The 26,915-nt window shown below is 36.8% G+C and overlaps 1 protein-coding gene across 1 annotated transcript in view; it reads right to left on the bottom strand.

The window, feature by feature from the left end:
• The window catches only part of LOC139717075 (arrestin domain-containing protein 3-like), a 38,494-nt gene extending 27,436 nt beyond the window's left edge, over positions 1–11,058 (bottom strand). The window contains exon 1 of the mRNA XM_071628582.1: positions 10,944–11,058. Within this exon, the coding sequence (XP_071484683.1) occupies positions 10,944–11,058 (115 nt within the window). The remainder of the gene's footprint in view (positions 1–10,943) is intronic.
• Between the last annotated feature and the right edge of the window lie 15,857 nt (positions 11,059–26,915).

Raw genomic sequence — 26,915 nt, 5'->3', positions numbered from 1 at the left:
TTTCGACCATTGAATTTGATTTGGATCTCAAACCGAACGATAATAGAATGGAAATTACCCGTAAGTACATCCTGTCCTCAGATTGAACTTTAGTCTTCATGCGGTGACTTGTTAAGTATAGCTCACGTTTGGCAATGAATACACTTTCTGCGATGATTTAAAACACACAGAAAGAGGCATCCTTAGATGAATAGATTGGGTAAGTTAAAAAATAGCTGATAAAGATTTATGTTTAATGTGTTTAACGTTATAATACGGCGACTTGACAGCTCATCCAGAGACAAAAATACATCTCTTCACCACATAAGTACCAAAATAGGATTTAATTAAAATGTTTACAAAGACACTCAGTCTAAGACTAACTTCCAATTAAATAGATTGGCTGTGGTGACAAAGAACAAAAACTCATGATATCAAAAACGTTACCATTACCTTTCCATTATCCGTCACTCCCATCCACATTGAACTTAAAATGAACGCCTGAACTGTCTCATATTTCATGTAAATTGCTGCGGAGGAGCGTATAAAAATACTGACTCTTTATACGGTAACGCACTCCCGGGTAATGTATTTTCAGTTTGTACATGAGCTCAGCTGGAGTAAAAAAAAAATCAGATTCAGAATAGACACTTTCAGTTATGTACGAGGGTTGAAGTGATAACACATCATCAGATATAATTTTTCCTGTGACTGACTTCGATACACTGGTAGTTTGTAATTATTCACTAATACCCGAGTTACAACATTGTTCAATGAACTGATGTTAGGTCCACAAATCCATCACCTCAAAATCTTTGCGAAATCACCATTGATTGCCGCCTTATTAATCAACACAAACCAAGCATTTTGCACATTGCTACAGCATGCATTTGTTTTGTAAATGCCTTTCACTATGAACCTTCTTATAGGGACTATACCCATCAGAAAACAGTCACACCAAAATCTGGTACAAAGACGAATCCGTTGCATGTATTGTATTTCGCTTTATATATATATATATATATATATATATATATATATATATATATATATATACGTCTAGACGGGAAACTCGGGTTTCGCGTAGGCAAGCTCATTATTATGATGACGGCCTTTAATGACAGAATAATAAAAGGAACACATAATTTGCGCAAATTCGGAAGAAGTAAGCCGGTTCAATGTATTCTGAGAGTCATATCTGTCTCTATCGTTGTCAAATGGTGACACATAAATCCATTGAACTCTCCTTAAATGACCTGTAAAATGCAGCCGGCAGTAATTATCAGCGTGTCTCCGAGAATAAGATTTCTGGAGCGAATCTTTGCAGACGACTCGAAGAATTCGCTGCAATAGAAGTATAAGTTGTAAATGTAAAGAATATAATGTGACCGTGCATCACAAAACGAACAAAAAGTCGCACACACTGATTTTGTGTGAGGACTGAAAATAAGTGAAATGGGTCAACCTAGCCGATCTTGACTTTTTCATATTTTCTAAAAGAGCAAGTCTTCTTCTACATTATGCTAAAATTTGGGATCATAAAACAGGTGGGAAAGTGTGTTTTCTAACAGTTTATCTCGAACATTTTTGGCAGAATAGTGTGATTAGGTGTGTCTTTAGAGTCCCTTTTTCATTTTTGAAAAACCTTGTACACACTCTTCACTTTCAACTTTAATAACTTTTGATAGGATAGGGCTACTGCTTTGAAAGTTGGCATTAATTATGGACAGAATGTGTTAATGAGGCATGCTTAATTTCAGTTTAAGCTGATAATCCCTTCATTGTTGTTACTCTGGTGGTTTACTTCCTGTTTTTTGTCCCATTCATCGCACAGCCAGCAGGGTTTGGTAAAGATTAAGCGCTTGAATAGACACTGTACTTCAGAGCCTCTTTTCTAAGTTCACACTTTTCCTGAGTTTGTACTTTCTTTCCAATTTTAGATAGGTTATACATCATTTTAAAGCTTAAAGTCTGCTCTTTCAGAATATAGTCTTAACTAAAAATTCATGTCTGGCGACTTTTTGTTTGTTTTGTGGTGCAGGGTCACAAATGTAGGTAAAACAGGGCGGTGAATTGCTATCGTGCCACCAAATTTCCGAAAAGATTATCTTTTGGTGGCCCGATAGGGCAACTAAGATTTAAAACGGTTTACTAAGTTTCTTTTTATTTCGGCCAATACATTTCTTTTTCAGGCCACCAAAATTTTAGATGTTAAAAATTTTAGGGTCCCGAGTAGGCCACCAGAGCCACCTGCTTCGGAATACAGATTAGCAGAGAATGCGTTTATTCTTACGGCATAACCAGTATCAATGGTTATACTTGAGGATGTCTTTAGGTTCAGAAAAACAAATTGGAACAAAACAGGAACAACAACAGTTAATTCGTCGCAGCGCATGTGAGGAATTATGCCTGTAGTGCGGCTGCATGCCTTGTGCAGCACAAATCCAGAGATTACTTCGAATGCCTAGAGGAATATGTACATTTTATCACATTCATGACATTGTTCTGGAGAACCTGCATGCCATGTTCTTTCGTTTTCGTCTACGCAGCAGACACATTCCCTAATTGAGCTCGCAGATGGTTTTGCCTTGCAAGGTACATTATCAGATAAAAAGAGACGAACGGATAATGACGAAGTTCAGTTTGCATTGAAATAAAAAAGAGAAGAAGAAAAGCTCTTTCTGCGATGCTGAAGAGCTCGCGGCGTCTTTCTCTAGTCAAGGCAGATGAGCAAAAAAATCTTCGTTTAAGTGTCTCAAGGAAATCTTACGCCGACAGCCTGTCATAAAAGCCTGCCAAGAGACAAAAACGAAGAAAAAATAATGGACCTCGCTTGATGCTTAACCCTGGCAATGGTTAATGCTTATTAAGTGGCTCTTCACCGATAAAGCAAAGCCTCTGTGAAGAGCTTCCCAGGAGAGAAGAAAGGAAAGAAAAAAATACAGAAAAAATAACAAACAGAAACCAAAACCGAATTTTAAGCAACTGAGAGTCAAACACTAAAGATAAAATGCCGCAAAATTAAAGAGAACATGGAAGGTAAGTTAAAGTGTCAAGGGAGAAATGAAGTCATTATTGAAGCAAAGCATTATCCATCTCACACCAATCCCTTTCCACCCTCCTATCACTATATTGGGGTGTCCGCGAGGTGTACAGGTTCATAAAAAGGCCATAATCCACCACCCAATCCTCGACCTCATTTTTTCGCTTACTTTCTTTTCATTTCCTGCAGTTTTCACGAGTGCTAGAACAAAGAGCAATATCAGTGCAAGGCTCTAGGCGATGATGTGAAATAGCCATATGAAAATTACGGTTACGAGGAATTCGAAGATTATCACGGGCTCTATCAATGCAAAGGTCTTCTTTCTCTCATTTTTTTTTTGGCTTGTCTTTATTAGAAGTAGTGCCAATATTTGTTCGGGAGATATTACATTCAAGCCTAGAATGGAGTGGAGATATATATAGAGAGTAAACTTTATGATAGTTTAATTTGGTATGATGAAAAATATAACATGTGATTATGATAATGATGATTCCTGGGAATAAGAAGAGGTTGAAGGAGGGGAAGTGAAGAAGATGATGGTAAAGTTTATAAGGAGGGGGAAAGGAGAAGATAAAGAAGAAGAAGAAGAAGAAGATGAGTAGATGAAAAAGAAGTTGATTTTTTTTCAATTCAATTCAATTCAATTCAATTCAATTCAATTCAATTCAATTCAATTCAATTCAATAGTTTATTTATTTCCATCATCAAAAAGAAAAGAAAAGAAATAGTTGACATTTTTTTTTCATTTCTCTTACACTCGTCTGATAAAGGATTTTTTCAATACAATATAAAGTATATTATACACGAATGATGTCGTAAAAAAGAAACAATGCACTTTGCCATGGTAACAAAAAATAGTAAATAATCACAATGATGGCAAACAGTGTTCCACTAAAAAAGCCAAGCTTGTAAGACGTGGAACACTGGAACAAAATTTTTTTAGTAAGGTTATTTGAATAAACAATAGAAATTATTTATGAAATTAAGACTAGTGGTGTTAGAAATTGAAATTGTAATATTTGTTTTGTGTTTTGTTAATGGTAAAGGTTAATTTTATTGTGCAATACTTAATATTTGTTAATGAATGTTTGTTTATATTTCAATGTATTCATATTGATTCATGTAAGATGTCCGCAATTCAGCCTGCGGGCTGCAATGGATGTTATTCAATAGATACCTTTCAATCAAATCAATCAAATATAAGGGTGAGGATTTGCAGGTATTGTATTCTATGCGTATGTTTTTATCATTACTGTCGAGTTAACGCAAAAAGAAATAAAACAAAAAACATTCATGATTAATCGCTTTCCTTGTAGGAACACGACAGGCTGAGACATGAAAGTGTATATTGCAAGTGTAGCAATGTCGATCCTATGTTATCGGTTATTGTGCCCCAAGTTTTTATCGAAAACTACTATAGTTTGATGATATTTGAACTACTAAAATAGTTATAAAATACAAAATACTTAGTACTCCAGTTGAGGAAGAAACTATGTTGTTGTTTTTTCTTCAAATAAGTGGAATTTAATTCAAACTACCTAAACATAATATACAGACTATCTTTAGCCATGAAATGAAATTGGGCGATGAGGAATAAATGACAGGTTAATATATCAAAATTCATAGGACTCTAGCGTTAGGGTGTATGATTTGATATAGATCCAGAAGCCCTGGTGAAGAAGGAAAAGGGAATTGGTAGTCAGGAGGGGGTGTCCCTCTCTCATCTGATCTATGAATAAGCATTTTTAGGAATGGTAGTCAGGGGCGGATCCTGGAATTCCGTAAAGGGTAGGGGCGCAAAGCGGTTTATGGTGTCACTTCCGGGTTTATTGTTTTTATACTTAAAAAAAATTAAAGGGGAAGCGCACCGTCCCCTTCAATTTTTCTTTTTACTTCTTTTACAAAAACAAAACAAAACAACAACACAGAAATCAAACTTAAAGGGGGGGGGGGGGCGTGGGCCCCCTCCTGGATCTTCCACTGGGTAGTTGCCGCGCTCCCTGTCCGTAAATAATTCACAGCGCGTCTTGAGCAGACGACACCTTCGCTGGCTGCTATGCTCCAATCAATCCACCAGTTGTCATAGCAACAAGGATGCAGATCTCATGGTGAGACAAGCATCAAGTATATGCCAAGGTGACAGATTTGATATGCTATCTTCTTTTGATCTCAAGGCATTCGAGAAATGAAGGTAGTGAACTGATCTCCTTATCAATAGTGTTTTAAGTTGCATTTCCACCATTGACAATTTGTTCTATATCCCTTCGTCTTTTTAATCACTATTCAGACTGATTAGTTTATTTTGCCTTGCGCTGTGTAAATATACATTCCACAATTCATATGCAATAGTTTGTTGTGTTATTCTTGTCATTTTCTTTTTTTCTTAAGGCAGGAATGCGAATCATGCTGATAACACTTTTTTTTTCTATTCAAGTACTATTCTGACTGTTTAATCTGTTTCGCTTTGTGCTGTATCTATACATTCCACAATTATTCATGTGTTATAGTCTGTTGCATTATTTTTGTTATTTTTATGCAGCATTGAAAATCATGTCGATAACCCCCTTTTCTATAGGCTCTCTCATCTGTTTCGCCTTTCGCCGTGTCCATACGTCTGATAATTTATACATTTTTCTTTTCAAACAATGTCATCTAAACTCTGTTGGTTATCATACCATTGGTGCATGATACTATGATTATTGCTTTGTTCTCTTCGTGGCATATTTTGTCAGAGAGCCTACAGAAAACTTCCTTCAGAAATTTCGCTGTAAATATGTTGTTGTTGTTGTTTTTTTTTTTACTAGACTATTCAGTCAGAGTAAAGAAAATGTCAAAAAGTAGGAGAACACCGGCTGTTCTCCTAACTTTCCCGTTTTCTATAAATATTGTGAATTATTATCATTGTGTATAGAAAATTGGCGCTACGGATTAACGTCTGCTTGAGCCACGGCATCTCCAAGAATTTTCCCGAAACATCAGGCCGGCATAACTGGACATATTTTTACCGTTAGGCATAGATATTTAAACGTTTCCTACAGTTGCGACATGACTGAATGGCCAATCCCTGAACGAGTAGTGCATTGTCCCCCCCCCCCTTTTTTTTTTTGCGCTGAGCCCTCTCACCATTTTGTTTAAATGCACCTTCCCCGAAGGCTGTTTCACCGGGTCAGTTAACTCCAAATTGCTGCTTGCTATCGACCCATGAAAATGCATGACTGTTTCGCCACATACTTTCCACAATGTTCCAGCATTATAGGAGATATCCTCTTGTTTGTAGCGGTCTAAAGGGATCATATGTTTTTATTTCGAGATTGATAATGGTTAGCCAATTTTAGGCAGCTATATGTGTGTCTGTGTATATAATTGTTGCCATGAATGGTTAGAAATGTCTGCCCACATGTTTTCTTTCGCACTGAAGTTAAACAAACAAACAAACATACTAAATGTTGCCAAGTAAGGGGTTCGATCTTGTTAATACATTCTTGTACATCAACATTACCACCAAGAATCACGGTGTGTCTATCGTAATACATAGATCCCCAAACTGATGAACAAATTAATGCATTTGTATATTGTTGATCAGTGAAACATAAAAAAAGAAATGCAGACCTAATGGTCCGCAGCATCCACGTAACGCAGTGAATTTCAAAGTGATTTGACATTTGCGCTAGCGCGCTCCAGAGTGGTGTGGTACACATAAATATAATATATATATATGCGATTTTTTCTTATTTTTCGTGTTTTTTCCTCTCTTATCAGCCGATTAGATTTCGTTAGAAACAACTCTGAGACGTCAGACCTGTATACCCATGGCCTCCGGTGATTTTACACTTTGAAAGCAGAGCTTGTGCCAGACGGATGGTATTGCATCTTCGCTGTAAACACAGTCATGGATTTTCCCTACCCTTTTAAGATGGTGAGGGTCAATAATGGTTGTCTCTGATTATCGTCTTCAAATTGAGCATAATTATGATACAAGATTAAAAAATGATATGAATTCTAAACCAACAAAAATCAGATTTGAAACTGGTAAACACTCCATGTCATAACAATCCGCGGCAGTATAATTTGGAGAAGATTTCCGCAGGATGTAAAAAAGATAAACACCCGTAACGCTTTTCGGAAATCATTCACGAAAGTATCTCTTTATGATCCCCTATGAAAACCTATAAATATGTACATATAACATACTCCTGTTGACTGTAAATACGTTATATTGTAATCTATATCATTGAAAGGACTGGCCTCAACGAGCCTGCACGCTATTGCCGGTTCTTTTTGCCGAACTGTACTTGAACTCTTGACTGTTGTGACTATGTTGACGATGTTTGTTTGGTAAATAAATTTCATTTCTTTTCATTTCTTTGGTAAATAAATTTCATTTCATTTCATTTCATTTCATTTTTTTGATGATTTACCCAGGAGAGGATAGCATATTTGTAAGCATCTGAACTACTTTCCTTAACCCAACGTATTAAAAAAAACCGTACTGATATTGTTTTATAAGTGTATTTCCTTTCTGACACTATCTTTTTTTATTCACAGTGACACAGAGTCGCAAATACTCCGTATAACGTGCATTATTTTATCAGACAAATCAAGGCTACACAATCAGTTTTTATGTGTAATACTTCCTAAATTGATGGCTACACACATAATGGTGTCCGAGGAGACTTTGGGAAATGGGTTGAAGGATATTTAAAAAACAGATTTGCCGAATATTTCCTACTGCTCTTTTTAAACACGTTGTTGGAGTTGGTGTAATCTCAAGGCTATATTGTGTCTGACGCTGTCCGATTTACTTATTCTCTTTTATCAATTGATAGTATAAGAGACTTCTTCTTTTGTGTGCTGACAGAAATAAATGAAACCAGACAATGGAAGATAAAAATATCTCTCACTGTCAGCTATGCCTTTAAATGTAATTAATTTAAGGCTGTAAGAAGTGACATGTTACTCAAACAGGATTACGTTACGTTTCTCGGCATCGATGTTCTAATTAAGACAAGAGGGATTTGCGCAATCAAGGACAGCAGTAGTATTATACACGTTTCAATATGGACGCACTAACACTGTGCGAACACACGTACACAAACATCGCATTGCACACTCGCGCACGCTTTTTTTACATTATGGTCATTACACGCATCGTGTCGAGGAATCTTCTTCGTTATGTATTCTTGCTAACGGGATTAATTACTGTTTAACAATTGCATCGGATCATTAAACGACAACACAGTAGTCTAATTATCACATGAAGAGGCATTGCGCTTGACACTTGACCTTTCAAATCTAATTAATTCATTAAGTCGTGCATCTTTCGCGGATACAAGTTCAATTGAAACCTTATGTCGGCACTAACCGAAACAACGCGCCTGAATTATGGCAATGCAAGCAAATATAAACTTAAAAGCATGTTCCTTTTAAATGATTAAAGAAATGGTTGGCCTTAAGGTCTGACAAGCAGCGGGGGAATATTTCTATGGTAGTTCCCCCCCCCCCACTTCGTATTGTAAAGGTAACCTTTTGAGGTAGAGAAGTCGCAAGAAGTCAGACATGTAATCAACAGCTGATCAAACAGACAAAGAACATGATTATGTAAGTATGTATGCAGGTATATGCATAATGTATTTGTATATTTGATATATAATGAATATGAATATATATATATATATATATATATATATATATATATATATATATACATAAAGAATTTGATGGCAAAATGGGCTAAGCGCCATTTTTAAAACATTTTAAAGTAAGTCCATAGATAGAGCCAAATAAAACCTTTCCAGTGACACTTCACTTATAACATGACAAGGAATATTCTTGAAGTTATGATTAAAAATCATCCCAAATTTCCCATCATTTTCTCTTTTTTTTACATCTTTGATAGGAAATACAAATTTCAAATTCAAATTTAGAGTGAAAAAGTCTTTATACATGCATACATACATTACTCTTAAATCTCGTTTTCTTGTCATTGTTTATGCGACCATTCAAACAAAACAGATATTGTGCATAATATGCAATACCGTATGTTACATTGCATGTTAAGCTAAAGCGTACTTTATAGTACATTCCGACCACTCAATGAAGTAAAAAGCTACAGAAAGGGAAGGGGGAATGGGAAGGATGGGTAAAAAAAAAAGAAAGAAGAAAGAAAGAGGGATTAGGCCTAAAGTAAGGCAGACGAATTAAGAGCCTGACAGAAAGAGAACATCGCCTAAAGGCAAAGTGAAATGTCTAAATCTCACCATCCGGGAGAAAGATTTATCTCAAACTTTGAGGTACATTAGCAAATAATCGTGGTGTAATTGATCAAACTGTTTTCTCGCGTTTTCTTTAGGAATACATGTATACGGCAAAACTGTTAGCTTAACATACAAATGGTAAAGTAATGTAAATGTACAATGATAGGGCCTCATCCACGTCAACCTCTGCTTATGATTACGGTCCCCTGTATTGATTCCTTTCTTGTTCACATATGATTAGGGTATGCATTATAATGTTGATATTTCCTTAAATGTTATCAGGGACGGTATTATTGTGACAATTGTCAATTCCTATACTGACTTGTATGTTTTATTTTTGTTTCTGTTTTCTTTTTTGTTGTTGTATACTTTTACTATCAATTTGTATTGATTCGTCACAGTACTTGGAGAAGAAAGAGAAATAAAACTAAACCACACCAAACTGTAATCATGCTGTAGATTCATATTCCAGAGCTCAACATCTTATTTCATCGTCATATTTCATATTGGTTTACTTGTGATAATAATAATAATAATAATAATAATAATAATAATAATAATAATAATGATGATAATAATGATGATAATGATAATAGCAATAATGCATATATATATATATATATACATATATATACACATATATACATATATATATATCATATATATATATACATATATATACACATATATACATATATATATCATATATCCCTAGTTGGCACCTTAGGGAGACATATTGGGGGGAAGTGTCTTCATTAGGGAGACAACTGGTCATTAGGGAGACAATTTTCGTGTCTCCATTGCGTAAACTGCCATTGAACATGTATATAAAAATTTGCATATAAAACAAATGGAAATGTCTTCCAAATGACCCATCTAGGAGTATATATATATATATATATATATACATACATATTGTGAAGTCACAAGTATTGGATTGACACACACGTATTCATCAAACAACAATAAAAATGCATGCATATCATATACAGTGTTTAGATATGTAATCATTTTGTATGCAGTTGATTAGATTATACGCACCACAAATGCATAATTAGCCCAGGGCAGTTTTATTTCATCTCGGCCTTTGACCCCGGTGAAACAGAATTGCTCGAGGGCTACTTATGTAAATAAAAAGTATTCATAACATTGATTTAAAGCATAATATTCAATACGGGAATCCAAAGATTTTAAGAATCAAAACCTACAATGTATATTATTAGTTCACGAGTGTGTAATATAACGAAATCCACGCGTGTCACCATGGTCACGCGGTACCATTTTGACCAATCACAAATCTTGTCACAAATACACTACTTAATATTATATTTGTGTAGATAGTTGTGTAAATTAAGTACATTTTAATCTCTTTCTCTCTCTCTCTCGTATATAAGATATGCAAATATCATAGGTGTATATACATGATTGTGTGCGCGCGCGCTTGAGAGCGCGTGTGTTTGTAAATAATGCTTGAGTCATTGGATAATTGGCAGCTGTCACATGATCTAGTTTTTCTGCCATCTTACTCCTGTCAATTTACATGTTGGCCAGCCAAAACAACCCCTCATGGCGCGTGCCATTGCAATCAAACAGACAAGGAACCAATTAATGATGAGCGCCCACTGGGTCAATCAAGAGTAAAGGTCCAAAAGAAGTCAATCTCTTACCTCTCAGCAGCTTGGTTTCCGTAAGGTTTACCTCGACGTACCCCGTGATCACTTCGCCCGACTTGTAGACGGCGTGCGTCCGGTTGAAATGGATTTGGAACGTTCTTAGCGTCATTTTCCCTCTTGTTTGTTTTAATCTTTCCGCCTCCTTTCTAGTCTTTTCCTCTTCACTCTTCCTTGCGTTTATTGTTGATCTGGAAAATTTGACCTCCCTGGCGGTGTTCCAGCGATAGCAGGTGGGCAAACGTAAATAAATCAAAGACGGGGAAGGAGCTGAAAATGACGTGTGAAAAAAATGACGATGCCACAGTAAATCAGGGTATGGTTGATAAGGGAGCAATATCGTAGCCGTGAGGCATCCTATGAAACGCTTTGCTAAATGTCAATGCCGTCAGATTTTTTTTTTTCCCGAGAAACTAATGTGTTCTGATGCGCTAACTCCAAAAGAAGAAAATCCTTGACGTGCTTCTTCCGAACAATTCTTATAAGTCGTATGATGCTGCGTGGGCAACTTGTAGAGAATAACAGTCACATGTCACCCAAAGAAATGCTTTCTTTGTCCATTTTATTTTCAATTTTTTTCTCACTGTACATTGCAGGCAGGTTGCAAATTGATTGCTCACGCAGTGCGATTAAAAAAGAAAAAGAGAATACACCCTTCGGGTCTGTCACGATGAAAGTAACCCTTTAAGTTACTGCGAAGGATGTCACCCTTTAAGTTATCAGGGAGGATGTCACCCTTTAAGTTATCAGGGAAGATGTCACCCTACTCGGAGGAGAGCTTGATGGATGCTGTCCCCTAGGCCAGAGATGCTCGTCTGTAGGGGAAGACGGACAGAGAGGGAGAGCCCGTTGGAGCACTATTGGCGGGAAAACAAGGAGATAACGTATTGGAAAATGCACGATAATGTGTAGTCGTCTGGCTGATCAAACAGCAATGCTGATATGTTGACACGGTCGCCACAGAGCACGGCCCATAGCGGATAACTCTGCATGCACCATGTCTATCTCGGGGACAGTGTGGCAAAAGGGCAATGCACGTAGCGCTTTTAAGGGTTTATTGGTGCAATGAAGATAGGGGCAGCATCAAATTTGAGCGTTGCAATTAGGATTGACAATTCCAATTCCTATATATTCATTCTTTAAATTTCGGAAATTTTTTATATTAAATATACAACTTATGACATTACGTTATAGCATGAAAACATATAGATAATATGATTGTACAATTTTGAATCGGCCCATGTCAATTTTGTGATAATAAAGTAAAGAGACCTAAGACTAAAGGGATGGTATAGTTTTGGTTGAGATGGAGATTCAAGTAATTATTTTTAATTTCTGAATCTCGCAGCTTTACAAGTTTGCTGTCCTGTTGGTTTCGTCAAGTTAAAGAGATGATATAGTTTTGGTTGAGATGGGGATTCAGATTTTAACTTTTTGCCAGATGATTAGAAACCTCTAATATGAAATATCAAAGGGCACACAAATCTAAGAGGAATTTAAAGTTTATCTGATGAAAATCGGTTTTGAAATGTCTAAGATACCCTCTAAACAAAGGAAAACAAAGCGACCCCAATAAAAGGTGGGTCCCGCTTTTCATTACGATCTCTTTGATTTCAAAAATCAATTTTTAATTAGGTTTATATTTCTTTGCACATCGTGATTGACGACTAGAATTTACCTTACCACGGGACTTTTAAAATGATTGTGAAAACAAACAAACAATAGGTATAGACAACCACAAATTAGCAATAACAGAGAGAATAACAAACGTTTCTCACTGATATCGTCGGCCAAGAATACTCTCATTCTGGCTCTTGAGACGGAACAGAGTACGTAATTGGAACCTTTGTAATATCAGCTCGTCACAGTGCTCACAAAACGTATTACATTGACTGTACCTCTTCATTAGATGACTGCGTTGCCAATTTGGTACCGTATGAAGTCTTAGCAACTAACAATGTTATGACGCCTGTGTGTTAATGATATTTCCGGAATGTTCAAAGAGACGGCAGCACAGAAATTTGACGCTTATAACTTGCCGATTCTTCCAATTTTACCATAATCTTATTATCTGAATGCAAGCCTTGTAATTGGAATGGAAAAAAAAATCTGCGTATTAGTTCTTGCGTCTGTACCAAAGGCAGCTTGATTTATGTAAATTTGAAAACAAATTTATTATATCAAATCAATTTAGTACGCCCTGCAGGATGTGCTTTACTGCGTCGCAATCCGTACAAAAGACTTTTTACAGTTCTGCCATGCGCACTGTGTTCTATAGTTCAGGTTTGGTGAAGCTTTCCAATAAAGACTGTGTTTCGACGTCATTAATTAAACATCAATGTTCTGTTTTTCAAGTCTTTTGCGTTTTACTGAAAAACAAGTCTCCTTAACAAGTAGATGATACATCAAGAGCACATTCAAATTTCCGCAGTCATTATCTCAGCTATGCTCTACAATACTAAGTAATCAATTCCATCGTAGTAAAAGAATCACAAGTGTAGACAATAGACATCCATGCCGACTTCGTATGAAGTTATTCAGATATGCCTTCTTAAGTTTGTCTTAATCTTAAAGTTAGTATCACCAACCTCTGCTGCTATGGGCTAGTAGATAATGCATTGATGATTAGTAGCATAAAATTTGATAACCCCATTGGGCTCTTTCACATCGTGCAAGTCGTCAATATTAACGTTTACAAAATAAGATCTTAACCTTTGGGGCCTTAGTCCTTCAGATACGAATGGTTCTTCAAACTTTGTAAAGTTTGGGAAGCGTCACGTACTTTCTTTTCTTTAAGGATTATCATGACCGATCTTGTAGATTTTACTCAGTGAGGCAGAAGATTTGATTGGATTTGATTTGATTTGATTTGATTTAATTACTGAAACTGTACCAGTCTTACACTCTATGAGACTTGATGAACAAAACTAGCACATCTATTCATATGTGACCCTGCACCTCAAAACAAACAAAAAGTCGCCAGACACGAATTTTTAGTTAAGACCATATTCTGAAAGAGCAGACTTTAAACTTTAAAATGATGTATAACTCAAATCAAATGGACTCTCCTAACCTAACTAAATGTTGGAATGAAAGCACAAACTCAGGAAAAGTGTGAACTGAGAAAAGAGGCTCTGAAGTACAGTGTCTATTCAAGTGCTTAATCTTAAATACCAAACCGTGCTGGCTGTGCGATGAATGGGACAAAAAACAGGAAGTAAACCACCAGAGTAACAACAATGAAGGGATTATCAGATTAAACTGAAATTAAGCATGTTTCATTAACACATTCTGTCCATAATTAATGCCAACTTTCAAAGCAGTAGCACTATCCTTTCAAAAGTTATTAGAGTTGAAAGTGAAGAGTGTGGACAAGGTTTTTCAGAAATGAAAAAGGGATTCTAAAGACACACCTAATCACACTATTCTACCAAAAAAGTCCGAGATAAACTGCTAAAAAAAAAACACACACTTTCCTGCCCGTTTTATGATACCAAATTTTAGCATAATGTAAAAGAAGACCCGCTCTTTCAGAAAATATGAAAAAGTCAAGTTCGGCTAGGTTGACCCATTTCACTTATTTTCAGTCCTCACGTAAAATCAGTGTGTGCGACTTGAGATGTTCGTTTTGAGATGCACGGTCACATATTGAAATATTACCCTAATTATAACACAAATACAAGAAGCAAAATATACAGTGATTATGACTAGATTTTTTTTTCTAGAACATAAGAGGTCTGCATAAAAGACTAAAGGATGTGTCGCACGAAGCAATGGAAAAGGAGACCTTGTAACTACGGGTTGTATAATCAAAGAGTGAAAATAAAAAGAATCAAATTAGGGGCGTTTATACTAAGTAGCCATTCACGACTGCTACGAAAGTGACAAGAAAATCACGTGAATACGTCGAGTTTTTTTTTTCTCGTTTTTTTAAAGACTCTCCAGAACTTCATGTAGGCCTATGTGCGAACGTCAATGCATGAACGCAAAAGTTATGCATTTATCGGCTACAGTATGAAGAATTGATCGATTCAGCGTTATTCATTTTTTTTTCTTGTTTGTGTTGCACCAGCATGGCTTTGATTTATAACACTTCATCCATTCTATATGTGGTGGATTACCCACAAAAGGTGCGCAGGCACTACTTCTGGTATACAATGCTGGCGGGGATCTCACTTTCATAAGCGCCACATCAATCATACTCTTGAGAGAACATCAGTCATTGGTGGGGCAGGTGAAAATCCAGTAAAAGGTTGTCAATTAGAATTTCCCGGGCTTCTAACAGGTGCGGGATGTGTATTAAAGGGCAACGAAATCCATGGGATCCGTGTGTTTAGTATATACGGGATGTCACTGGGCTATACAAAAGGATTAAGAGTAGAACGGAATTAAAGAACAAGTTCAACGACATATACGTACATGCAGATTGAGTGAATGCAGCAATATTCGTAGAAAACATCAGTGAAAGTTTGAGGAATCTCGCCCAATCTGTTCAAAAGTTATGAATTTTTGAAGTTTCTGCGCAGTCATCACTGCTGGATGAGAAGACTAATACAGTCTTTAATATTCAATTCATTTTTTTTTTTCATCCAACAAAGAGCGAAACAGATGTTATCACATGCGTAGAACGATATTAAGAAAATACAGAGATAATTTCAAGAATTCATTATATTCCCTCAACTTGTCACTGACGTATGTTAAAGGTAATATTTTCCCCCTTGCCTTCTGAAAGAGGCAAGACAAGTGATCTTTTTATTATGTAAGAAAAGTGAAAATATGTTATATTTTTAAAGGTATGAATTTTCTTCAATTTGTCTGCCCTCTCTACAAATGAAATTGTAAGATCTCAACTGCTGATCTAGACATTTTAACAAACATGTCGGAAAAAAAGAGGAACAGCAGGAATTGAACCTGTAATCTACTACACTCTTCAAAATGTATGTATCAGCGGTTGCGATCTTACAAATTACATAAGAGGTCAGACAAATGAGAGAATAATCATACCTCATATCTTAACCCCTCTGATTTATGATCTCTTGCTTTCATTTGATATGCTTTGTACTACTTGACATAACAATGTCAGAATTTCGGAGCTTGGGTACTTGTTCCAAGTTCATTATGTCACTGCCGGCAACCAGGGATAGCCTGGTGGTATATACTAGTAGTGTCTCCGCCAGGAAAGCAGTAAATGGCAGGTTCGATCCAGCAGCTGCTATCTTACAAATTTCATTTGTGCAGAGGGCATGACAATTTAAGGAAAATTCATACTTCATATCTTCATCCCTCTTCTTAATAATATCTTGCTTTATTTCTGTATATTTTCTTTCATTTTCTACACTCTTAAAATATCCGTGTCAGAACTGACCCGGAAGTGGGTCCGTTGGGGTCACACACCATTCCAGGTCAGAAATGACAAGGAATTGGGTCAGATATGACCCATTCAGAGTCATAAATTGGGTCAGGGTGACCCTATTCGGGGTCTTCATGACCAAATTCCAAGTCATTTTTGACCCGGAACGGTGTGTGACCTCAACGGACCCAATGTTTTAAGAGTGTACACATGTGACACACAAGCTGTAGTATTCATCTCATCCAGCGATGGCGGCACTAAAACTTTTGAACGTATTGCCTCATTTTCCTCAAACTTTCACTGATGTGTTCTATTGACATTGCTGTATTCACTCAATTTGCATGCACATGGAGGCAAACTTGTCCTTTCATTGATTTCAAATGATGAAGATAAAATCATTGCCCATTAAGGGGGCTCATACGTGTAATATCACAAGTCTGTGAATATGGCTATTCTATAGGGTATAGACACGGGATTAATTAGACATTCAACGACCGATAAGTATTCATTTTAATAGAGGATGTGGATTTTGATGCGGCAGTGGACTGCAGAGTACAGGAGGAGGAAAGGGAAGCATGAGTCCCAGTACAGTTGTATAACCCTGTCATTCTCGTATTTGTCTAAATTATTAATTTGAACCGGTATATATCTCACTTACATGACCTTTAGTCCTCTGCTGAATTTTTTTTTTTTCAAGTTGTCACGTTATCGAACGGGATGATATTAGTACATCATCGACTTGTATTAAGCCGATTAAAGCGGTATCATTTGTCATTGTCAGATTTAAGTCCTCAACGAGTGGTTCACAGTATACAAGCACGCTTTTTAGTGAACCTCTCATTTTTTTCCTCTAAACATAACTTTGTATTTTGCCGGTATGCATGCATGGCATGTATAACTTTATTTGTTAGCTATTGTTTATCCTTTGCACAGTTGAATGCATGCCTATCTTACAATTCCTGATTTCTTCTGTGTTATATTTTGCTGGAAAGAAGAATGAAAATAAATGAATTGAATTGAATTGAAAAAAAAAATTGTCCGCGAAGTATTCAAATTTTAAAGTTGAACCCTGTTCCATTTCGGTAATGGTCATTTTAGAAATCTCAGTGGCTGTAATATTAGTCAGAGCCTTAATCATGTTAACAATATAACGTTCTTTCTTTATACTAGACTGAGAAAATATCAAAACAGGGCCTGTCTCATAATGAGAGAATGACCACACGCAAGTTTAAACAGAAAAAAAAAATATATCAGAAGAGGAGAGAAAGTAAGTGCAGCTGATTGGAGAATATCGCAAATTCATAAGTCTCCCCGGAGTACTATGAGGCTGTAGGCTCATATTCAACTAAATCGGTGGACAATAATGAAACTCAGCACGTCCCACATAGGGCGGCAGAAGAGAGCCCCATTAAAATGCCATCACTCGGAGGTATTGGTAGCTCGAATATGGCGTAAAATGCATGTACTTACCAACGCTGCAGGAGGGTCGCTTGCTGGGAAGCGTGAAAAAATAACCGGATTAAAACGAAGCTCCAGATAACCCTTTCGAGAAGAATGCAATGGGATGGATCGTTCGTAGGGTCCTACAACGTGTAGATGAGGAACATACATCTGAGTGAGTGTGTGTGTTTGTGTGTGTAAAGCTGCAACTGCCGTTGTGGCCTGGGTGTATTTCCTGTAATGCGCGGAGCATACACAGCGCAAATTCTACCGGCACTTTTTCTCCCGGAGCTTTAGGCTTTCCAAAGGTCCCAACCGTGTAAACACTGTGTCGCGCACTCGCTCCCTCTCTTTCTGCCCCACCCCTGCTCGCTCTATACCACCTTTCGTATAAAGATGTGGACTTATCGACGTCGCCCCTTTTCTTTCACGCGTCCTAGAACGAGGACATGGAAGAGATGACGCAGAAAACTCAACTGGAGTCAATTTCGAGTTTTTTTCCTCCCTTTGACATTGATAGGGATACCTCTCCATATGGAATTCTGCTACCGCACACTACGAGTTTGATTGTATGAGAATCTAGTGTGTCTCTCTAGATGGATTTTGCATCGATACGAGACACATCCAATCCGGATGCTGGTGTCTGACGCGTCTCTGTTATCTCCTTTTAGCATTCAATCGATAATGTTGACTCTTCTTATCTCTGTGAGCACGGGGTGAATTAAAAAAGATTCTTGGGAGACACTCTCTTTGGCAACTGAATCATGAGTGCTAGTACAGTGTATTCGCAAGTCGACAACAGCTGTTTTCAAGTCTCACGACTTTAGTGTTATAATGTTTTGAATATCAATAAATAGTATCAAGTACTATCCAACCTCATTGAAGATTTCCCAATAAAAGGAATAAATCATAGTCGCGAGCCGCGACACCCTCTCTTCTGTGACACTTTTGATTTAACTGCTTTCGTTTCCGACATACAAGATTTGAGAAACAGGTCGTATATCTAAATACTTCTCCGTAGCAAGCTGTCACTGGAAGAACAGAAAGGAGAGGGAAACTTCCGGGGTGATCCCCTGAGATCGAGACCCACGAGTCATACAACTCACGAGTTCGACATTGTAAAAATTTCCACAAGCCATACTGCCCACGAGTCATACAGCCCATGAATCGACACTAGACAAATCCATGAGTCCGAAAATAGGCAAACAAAACCCGCGAGTCCAACATTAGGCAAAAGGGTCCACGAGTTCCACAAGAGGCAAACAAGGCCCATGAGTTCTACACTTAGCAAAAAATGCCCACGAGCTCGACATTATATCATGGGGGCTTAATGTCGGTCTCTTGAGCCATTTTTGCTTAGCGTCGGGCTCGTGGACCATGTTCGCCTAGTATTGGACTCGTGGGCCCTGTTGGCTTAGTGTTGGACTCGTGGGCCTTTTTGACTAGTGTCAAACTCATGGGATGTATGACTCATGGGCTGTAAATGACTCATGGGTGTCGAACTCGAGAAGTGCATCCAAGCTCCCTCCATCATGCCAGACTTATTAAAGTAGATAAAATTGATGTGTTGAGTGTCACTACATTCTCAACCTCATTGGATATGTCATTATGTCCTGATCCATATGCTTTGAAAGTTTACGTCTCTAGAATTATGACTTGGCGTCAGTTCTCATGCTGTGGTTCCCCCACATCTCACTGTTTTCATTTCTCTTTCATTTCGGGGCGAGAAATCAAATCAAAATAAACCTATTTTACTGTATGGGATGTCTGTTACGAAAGAAGAGCTTTGATAACCAAATCGTATCCATCACCACAAGCTGCGTGTTGTTGTTGTTGGTTTTTTTTTTTTGGGGGGGGGGGGGGGTTGGGGGTGGGGTGGGGGAGGGGGTAGTGGTAAAACATTTGACTGCCCACTCATCGTGTCATCTCCGTAATAGATGAACGCTCGTCGTTCAAACTATGTCTTTCATACATCGTACTACTCGTGTTTTTTATTATAAGTGTCGGCCCATACAGGACGCTCACCCGCAAAAATACAAACGCAATTTTTTACAGGGTTTAAGGGGCATTACATGTCCATGCATTTTCCTTACCTTTATCTGTCTTTCCTTAGCTCTTACTCGCCTGGGGACTTGTTATTTGAAATAATATTGACAAAAAAAATCCCCCGCAAAAGGGTAAACGGTATAATACAATAACCATCAACTCTTCCTGGAATAAAGTGTAACTATATACACATATGAAATGAAGAATACATAACACTCCATTCTCTAATTTCCACTGCCTTCATTCTTGTTCATCACTTCACGTACTGCTAAATTTTAAGCTAGAATTAGTCAATCAGGTGCCTCTGTTGAGACACACGATTGCATATCAATTTATGGGCAGTACGTTATGGTTTTGTCTTCCATGATAGTAAGCTGCCAACGAATTGGACTCTTTTCTTTTTGGAGAATAATTATATGCATGCTGTTAAGAAAACATAACCTGTGATAAATTCACAGGGAAAGAGTAGAAGACTGTATGATTCTCTTAATGGTTTGTGTGAACACCGCCCCTCCACCCCCCCCCCCAAAAAAAAAATCATAAACTTTGCTACTATACCTTTAAGCAGAATTGTACCGATAAAATTTAACTTAGTACTTAGTAACACGAAAATGGTAGAGCATTGCCAAAATCAACAGCAACAAGAAAACACAAATGAAATAAATAAAGGAGGAAATTAGAAATTGTTGTACATACATCTGGACATACCTTTCCGATCTGAACCTCAAATCTGATTAAATCAAAGTGTGCCGAATCATACAATTAATTTTCCATATCCCCAAAATACCAAATTACATTCATAAAAGTATGATAAAAGTATATATATACCCATATTTTGGTGATTATAAGGTTTCTTGGACGGTGTGTACAAAAACCCCTCAAACAAACCACCCCCCAAACAAAAAAGAAGAAAAACCAACGAATGTTTTGACCAAAATCAAGAACGTGTTCCAGTGGGTATGTGTGTGCTTATTTATATGTGGGTTTAATAAGTCACAATCCATCTGTTCTACAGAACATTAAAAATATTAGGACTCATATACAATAGATGTCAAAGGCACCTTAAGGCTGACTGTTTCACCATCGACGTCAGATGGCATTACTGATATTCAGATTTTACAACTGTCCTCGTTATGATTATAATGTAGAATTTCGTATTTACGTCAATCAATGCATTATAAGTTTCTGAGTCCTAAGGAATATATAGGCCCTACACGACTTTATGAAGGTTGGCGATGTGGCACATCAAAAAAAGATATCCACCGGGATATTGCATGATTCATTATGATTACGGCAGCATCCCGTCATGCCCGTCGAAGATGATTAGATGCCACCCCTCCCCCCCCCAAAAAAAAAAAACAATAAGAAAAGAACAAATACTTTTCATAGGCACGATAGGCGCCACTCGGAATATACTCGGGCTGAGGCAGTCGGGATAAGCAAAAGGGAGAGCAACAGAGAAAGGAAAGGAAGAAAAAAAAAAACTACAATTTTGAAGTCGTAGGTGGCAGTATCACATTAGCGCCAGAGACAGCATTGACCAGGCTAACGTTATGGTCGTGCAGTCACCGTCAAGGAAACGGGATGCTAGGCAGGCTTGAAATGTAGTCTAGTCAAACCAAACAAAGAAAATACAATGACAACAAATCTATGTATGAATTAATCAAGAAAAACAAATAAAAGAAAAATTAAACGCAAAAAAGGCTTGAAAATTGTTTCACGAGGACAATTGACCCTGATCATGAAATGCTGTGCGCCGCCTGCTAAAAATATCCTGTAAGCTAAATAGATGTAAATATTTGAATATACACTGAGTAAAATTGTCTGGAACATCATACCAATTATTCATATGCTATCTGTTCTGTTTGTATACACGCTTCAGTCTTGCTAGTATTTGCAATGTAGTCAAGCATAGGAAAGAACCAGAACAAGCATGGAAAGTCACATCTATCAAAAGTATACGCGTTGTTTCTCCTTTTATTCAGTGCATTTGTATACGTATAATTGTAAGGTACCTCATGATTCACCTTGTACTATAATCTAACTACTCGTACAAATTCTTGATTTTTAAATGGATGATTTATATTATGTTTTGCCCTTCTGTTCGATGGAAATAGATTATGACGGAATTGAAAAGAGCTAAATATGACATGGTTTAGGATTGATCCCTGGATGGATATTATAAGGATATTTGAAACATGAATGGGTCCCAGTAAGCCGATTTCTTTGTCATTACTCAGAGAACGCTGCCATAATTACCCCTGTGAAGAGTTTAGATTCTACCTGTACGATTATATGAACATTCCTCCTTGCTTTTAATGATAAGACATCATAATATTTGAAGACACAAACTCTCTTCAAAAATCTTAAATCTTTAAATTCTCCTTTTAGAATCTCTGTACCCATTCGCAGTAAGAATCATTTATCTACTCCCATGGAATATGTAGGCCCTAGGTATGTTTTTATCATGAACAACAATTTTCACCTTCTGCCGTATTCTTTAAGTGCTCTCTGTAGTATTTATGTGTGCATTGTGTGTATATATATATATACACTAATGTCTTGCTATTCCTCATTAAAGGTTAATGTTATCTACACTGTGTGTTTTTTTTTTTAGGCGAGCGTTCTTATTTAGGATTACTCAGTGTACTTTAAAGCGGACACTAAAATGCAGTGAATTTTTCTTTTGAATGTCATCGACATTTGTATGTATTAACACCATCCAGTTTATTATTATAAGATTAAATTCTCTTACCGATTTGGTGATTAAAAAGTATTATTCGATTAGAATTTGTCGTTATGTATAATTGAAAATACGAAAATTCCAGAGAGATTTTATTCACCCTTGGAAAGAAGCTTGAAAGATGATTTTTAATGAATTCAGATTTGTTTTCAGAGTAATTTCCAGGGATACACTAAAACACATGATCATGAAATACATGTAGTTACATGCATTAACCATTACTTGTTATACAACTTTTCCTGATCTTGCAGGTTAAAATGCAGTCGGACGGTGGACGTGATGGGTGTTCTTGATTAAAACCGTGCTACTCTCTGTGGAGCGGATAAAAACTGTGAAGAAGATTGAACAGCGAACAGGCCTAGAGAAACCTTACCTTAGGTAGTTTGCCCAAGGGACACTATTTTCATTTCCAATATAGAGGCAGTGAAGTAGATTGAAACAAATAGATCAACAGATCTGTGTTGTGCAAAGGGAGAACACAGATGGATAATAACCTAATTTTGATGGCAGTGGCATGGTGTCCCCTCTAGAGAAATTCATTTTTAAATTAAAGTATCGTGTACCCAAATGGCATAAACAAAAGTGTTCACAATACTTATCTAAATAACAAATTTTAATTTTATTATGAGTTTGTTAGGTACATATTTGAGTTCTTAACGATGTCGAAAGTCGTGATTTGATCATGTATAGTAGAAAATGACTGTGTCTTGTTATTCAATGAAAGGCCTTTGCATATTGTTTCAGTGGCTTTTACCAAACTCCGAGAATTAACTGTAATTTGTGTGTAAATTAAAAAGTCTGCTTCTATGAAAGAAGAGCAAGGGAAAACCGAGAATCTAGCGGTGAATTTCTCCAACCAAAGGTAAACGTTTGCAATCTATTTATTGTGTAAACAAATCAATTAGAAGCTACAATATTCCCCTGATACTAGTAGGGTGTTTGTATCGACACAACGCAAGTATTGATACATAGAAGAAACGATACGGAAATATGGTTGTTAGTTTGAATGACAATGGGTTGATTTGATTTACATCAGTGGCGGATCCAGAGGGGGGGGGGGGGGGGGGGGTGCAACCGGCGCACGCCCCCCTTTATTTTTCGTGAAAAACAAAAGAAATAAAAAGAAAATGAAATGAAACCCGGAAGTGCCACCAGAAATATTAGTCACGCCCCCCCCCCCCCATTACAGAATTCCTGGATCCGCCCCTGTACATGACTTCTACGAAAGCACTGAAAGCACGTATAAAGCAAGCAAGAACTGGAGCAACCGTGTTGAAGGCACCGTGAGATTCGAGGGCAAGTTGACTTGTGCTGATTCGTGATATCCTCGAAATCATTTATTATTGTAATGATTAACTTATTCCATGTTGCATAATTACTAAAGACATAGCAAGGAAAGATGCAAGTAAGGCTCAGTTTTGGGGAAGGTTTGTTCCAATGTCTTTTGCTAATCTTATTGGACTTTACCACGGTGGTTGACAAATGATGTCATTGACAGAATCTTGGTTTGGATTTTTTTTTTTTTTTTTTTGGGGGGGGGGGGGGTGGGGTATCCAAGTAATCTGAAGAAAACAGTAGAAAATCATCACAAAATATACTGCACATATTACATCCTACATCTTTTTGTCCCCGCCCACTTGATAATATTGATTAAACACATAGCTTATTTTTTAGACGGGGGGGCAAAACATCTTGACCATCGAATCACATTTCTCCCAGCTTGCGGAGAGCAATTTCTAATCTTAGAGGAATCGTTCAGAAAATAATAAACAAACATGCGAGCAAACAAGACAATACAAAGCCAAAACACAACTATGGACGACGAACAAGAATGAGCTGACATCGATTCACAACATCAGCCATTTCGTGTTTGGCTTGATTTGCAAATATTCTTAGAATTTTATGTTGGCCGAGTTACTCGATTTATGTAAAAATAATCATCAGTCTGTATAGTCCTGCACTTTGGTATCGTGCTGCACCGATTCGTTTATCGCACGCTGCAGTAGCAGACTCCTCAAAGGGCGACCTCTGCGGTTTGCCGAAAGATATGCCTTGAATCATAATAATAAGCCAGTTCACAGTTAGCTCATGGGCACATTGGTACAAATGACCTTTCTTTTTTCTTAGTTGGTTAGGCACTTCACTCGTTTTTAAAGCAGCATGATGCCCACAATTTGTGGAATTCACGTTCAAACAAAGCATGAACTTCTGCAGAGCAAGTGACAAGAATGGTCTGTCAATTGACACTTCGGCAGGCATTCATTTTATTGTTTTGTGTTGAATGCATAAATAGACTTTTTCTACCAACATTGCTAAATACCAGGCTTGCTGTCAGGTGGATGTGCTAGTAAGCACCATTCATAAGGGTTACTTGTATAATCATTACACCAGGGATGCTTATCTCAGTGAATTAAAAAACCAAAAGGCCTGATTGTGACCTTTTTCTGCTCATGCGCAAAGTGGAACGGTAAACTGGCTTATTGCACTGCTCTCTAGCTTTAGTAAGAGATCAGTGGAGAATAAATGTCATGACTTTGCTCTTTAAATTCTGTGCGCAATACGAGAAGCACCCTCTATACCAAGATTACAGACCAGAAGCTGTTCAAGGGAGAGTGGAGAAACAAGTGGGGGGGGGGGGGGGGGGGGGGGCGATGGAACAATATATCGCTTGATTATAAAAGCAGTATGATTCATTTTTTAACATTTAACTGCTAATCGGCTGGCATGATGTCTTGTTTCCTTTTAGGAGTATGTAGGCTATGTGCTTCATTGTATTTTGTTGGTCTGTCTTTTCCTATAATACAATGATTTTGCACAAATAGTTTCATAAGATTACATGTATGTCTATATCAATTTGTTGTAATGGTTGTATCTGGAGAAAAAAAAAAACCCACGTGATATTGGAAATATATTTGCTTTGATTTGAAGATACCTTGAAGTCATAATGACAAAAACAATAAAGGGAAAATGGAAACTGTATGAAGTTCCATTGAGTAACTCATCTTGAAAAAAAAAAAATCGGTGTAATGTTATCAAATCACATCTTCCGCAAGGAGCGATTTAATATCTTTGTCAACTGATAATATATATGATAGCTCAGTCGGTAGAGCACCGGTCTAGTAATCCGGAGGTCTCGGGTTCGAATCCCGATGAAAACCCATTTTTTTTTTCTCAAAGTTTTCACTGTAGATATATTATGTATATATAATATATATGTATACATATATATATATATATATATATATATATATATATATATATATATATATATATATATATTACATATATATATATATATATATACAGCTGTTACAGATGTTACAGCTACGAACTAGTTGCTACTGAAAGGATGTGTTTTCAAGGCGTTTTTGAACACACTGACTGATGGATATATATATATATATATACAGTATATATATATATATATATATATATATATATATATATACATACATACATATGTATATGTAATTTTTTTTTCAACTTGGTCAGTTTATGTTTAATTACAATGTAAATGCACTTCCCAGTATTTTTAATTCAATGTTCCCACGGAACCAGTCTTTTCATGATTATCCCACTAGACAATCTAATGAGATTCATTTACCCCTCCTGAGAACTTTATTGGCTCAGAATGCATTTATATACACCGGACCTAGATTTTGGAACTCACTGAGCTGTGAAATAAAAAATTCCCCATCCTTGTATTCTTTTAAGCGCAAGTTGAAACTTTTCTTATTAAATCCTCCCTGATATGTTTTTTCCTTTAATAGCTATAGCTTTCGTTAACCTCAGGGTTCATCATCCACCCACCAATCATTCAATCACTGAATTCATTATTACGTAAAGAAGTAGCCATTACAATCCTTGCTCAGCTGCATGCAGCACCAACTCTATGAAGCACATTCTCTACCATCCTCTGTTCCATTTCCCTTGTTCAGCGTGCGGGTATTCTCTCATTCTCTTTTTTCTTTCTTTCCTTCCATACTTTTCATCTATTCTGGCAAGTTATGTCATGTTGTTGTGTTTCTTCTGTTTTGTCCCGTCCTGTCGTATATCATATTCGTCACAAGTGTTTGTAAATAAGTAATTCATAGGTTTTATGAGTGGTTCACAATCTACAAGCTTTGCTTTTTAGTGGACCTCTCTATTCTTTCTTCTTTTTTTTTCAACTGAGGCACGACTTTGTATTATTTTTTTTGCCAGTATGCGCTCCTATGTTTATTGATACCATTTATTAATTGCAAAGGCAAATGTTCTTTGTTTATGATGTAAAACCTGATTTATCTTGTGTTATGTTTTTGTTGAAAAAGAAAAAAGAAGAATGAAAATAAATGAATTGAATTGAATTGAATTGAATTGAATTTATATAAATATATAAATATATGTAATA

The sequence above is a fragment of the Diadema antillarum genome, unplaced genomic scaffold, assembly GCF_040938485.1.
Source record: "Diadema antillarum isolate AM-2024a unplaced genomic scaffold, OU_Dant_1.0 scf00000071, whole genome shotgun sequence".
Classification (NCBI taxonomy): domain Eukaryota; kingdom Metazoa; phylum Echinodermata; class Echinoidea; order Diadematoida; family Diadematidae; genus Diadema; species Diadema antillarum.
The sequence above is the reverse complement of the archived record's forward strand: the minus strand, read 5'-3'. Positions and strand labels throughout refer to the sequence as shown.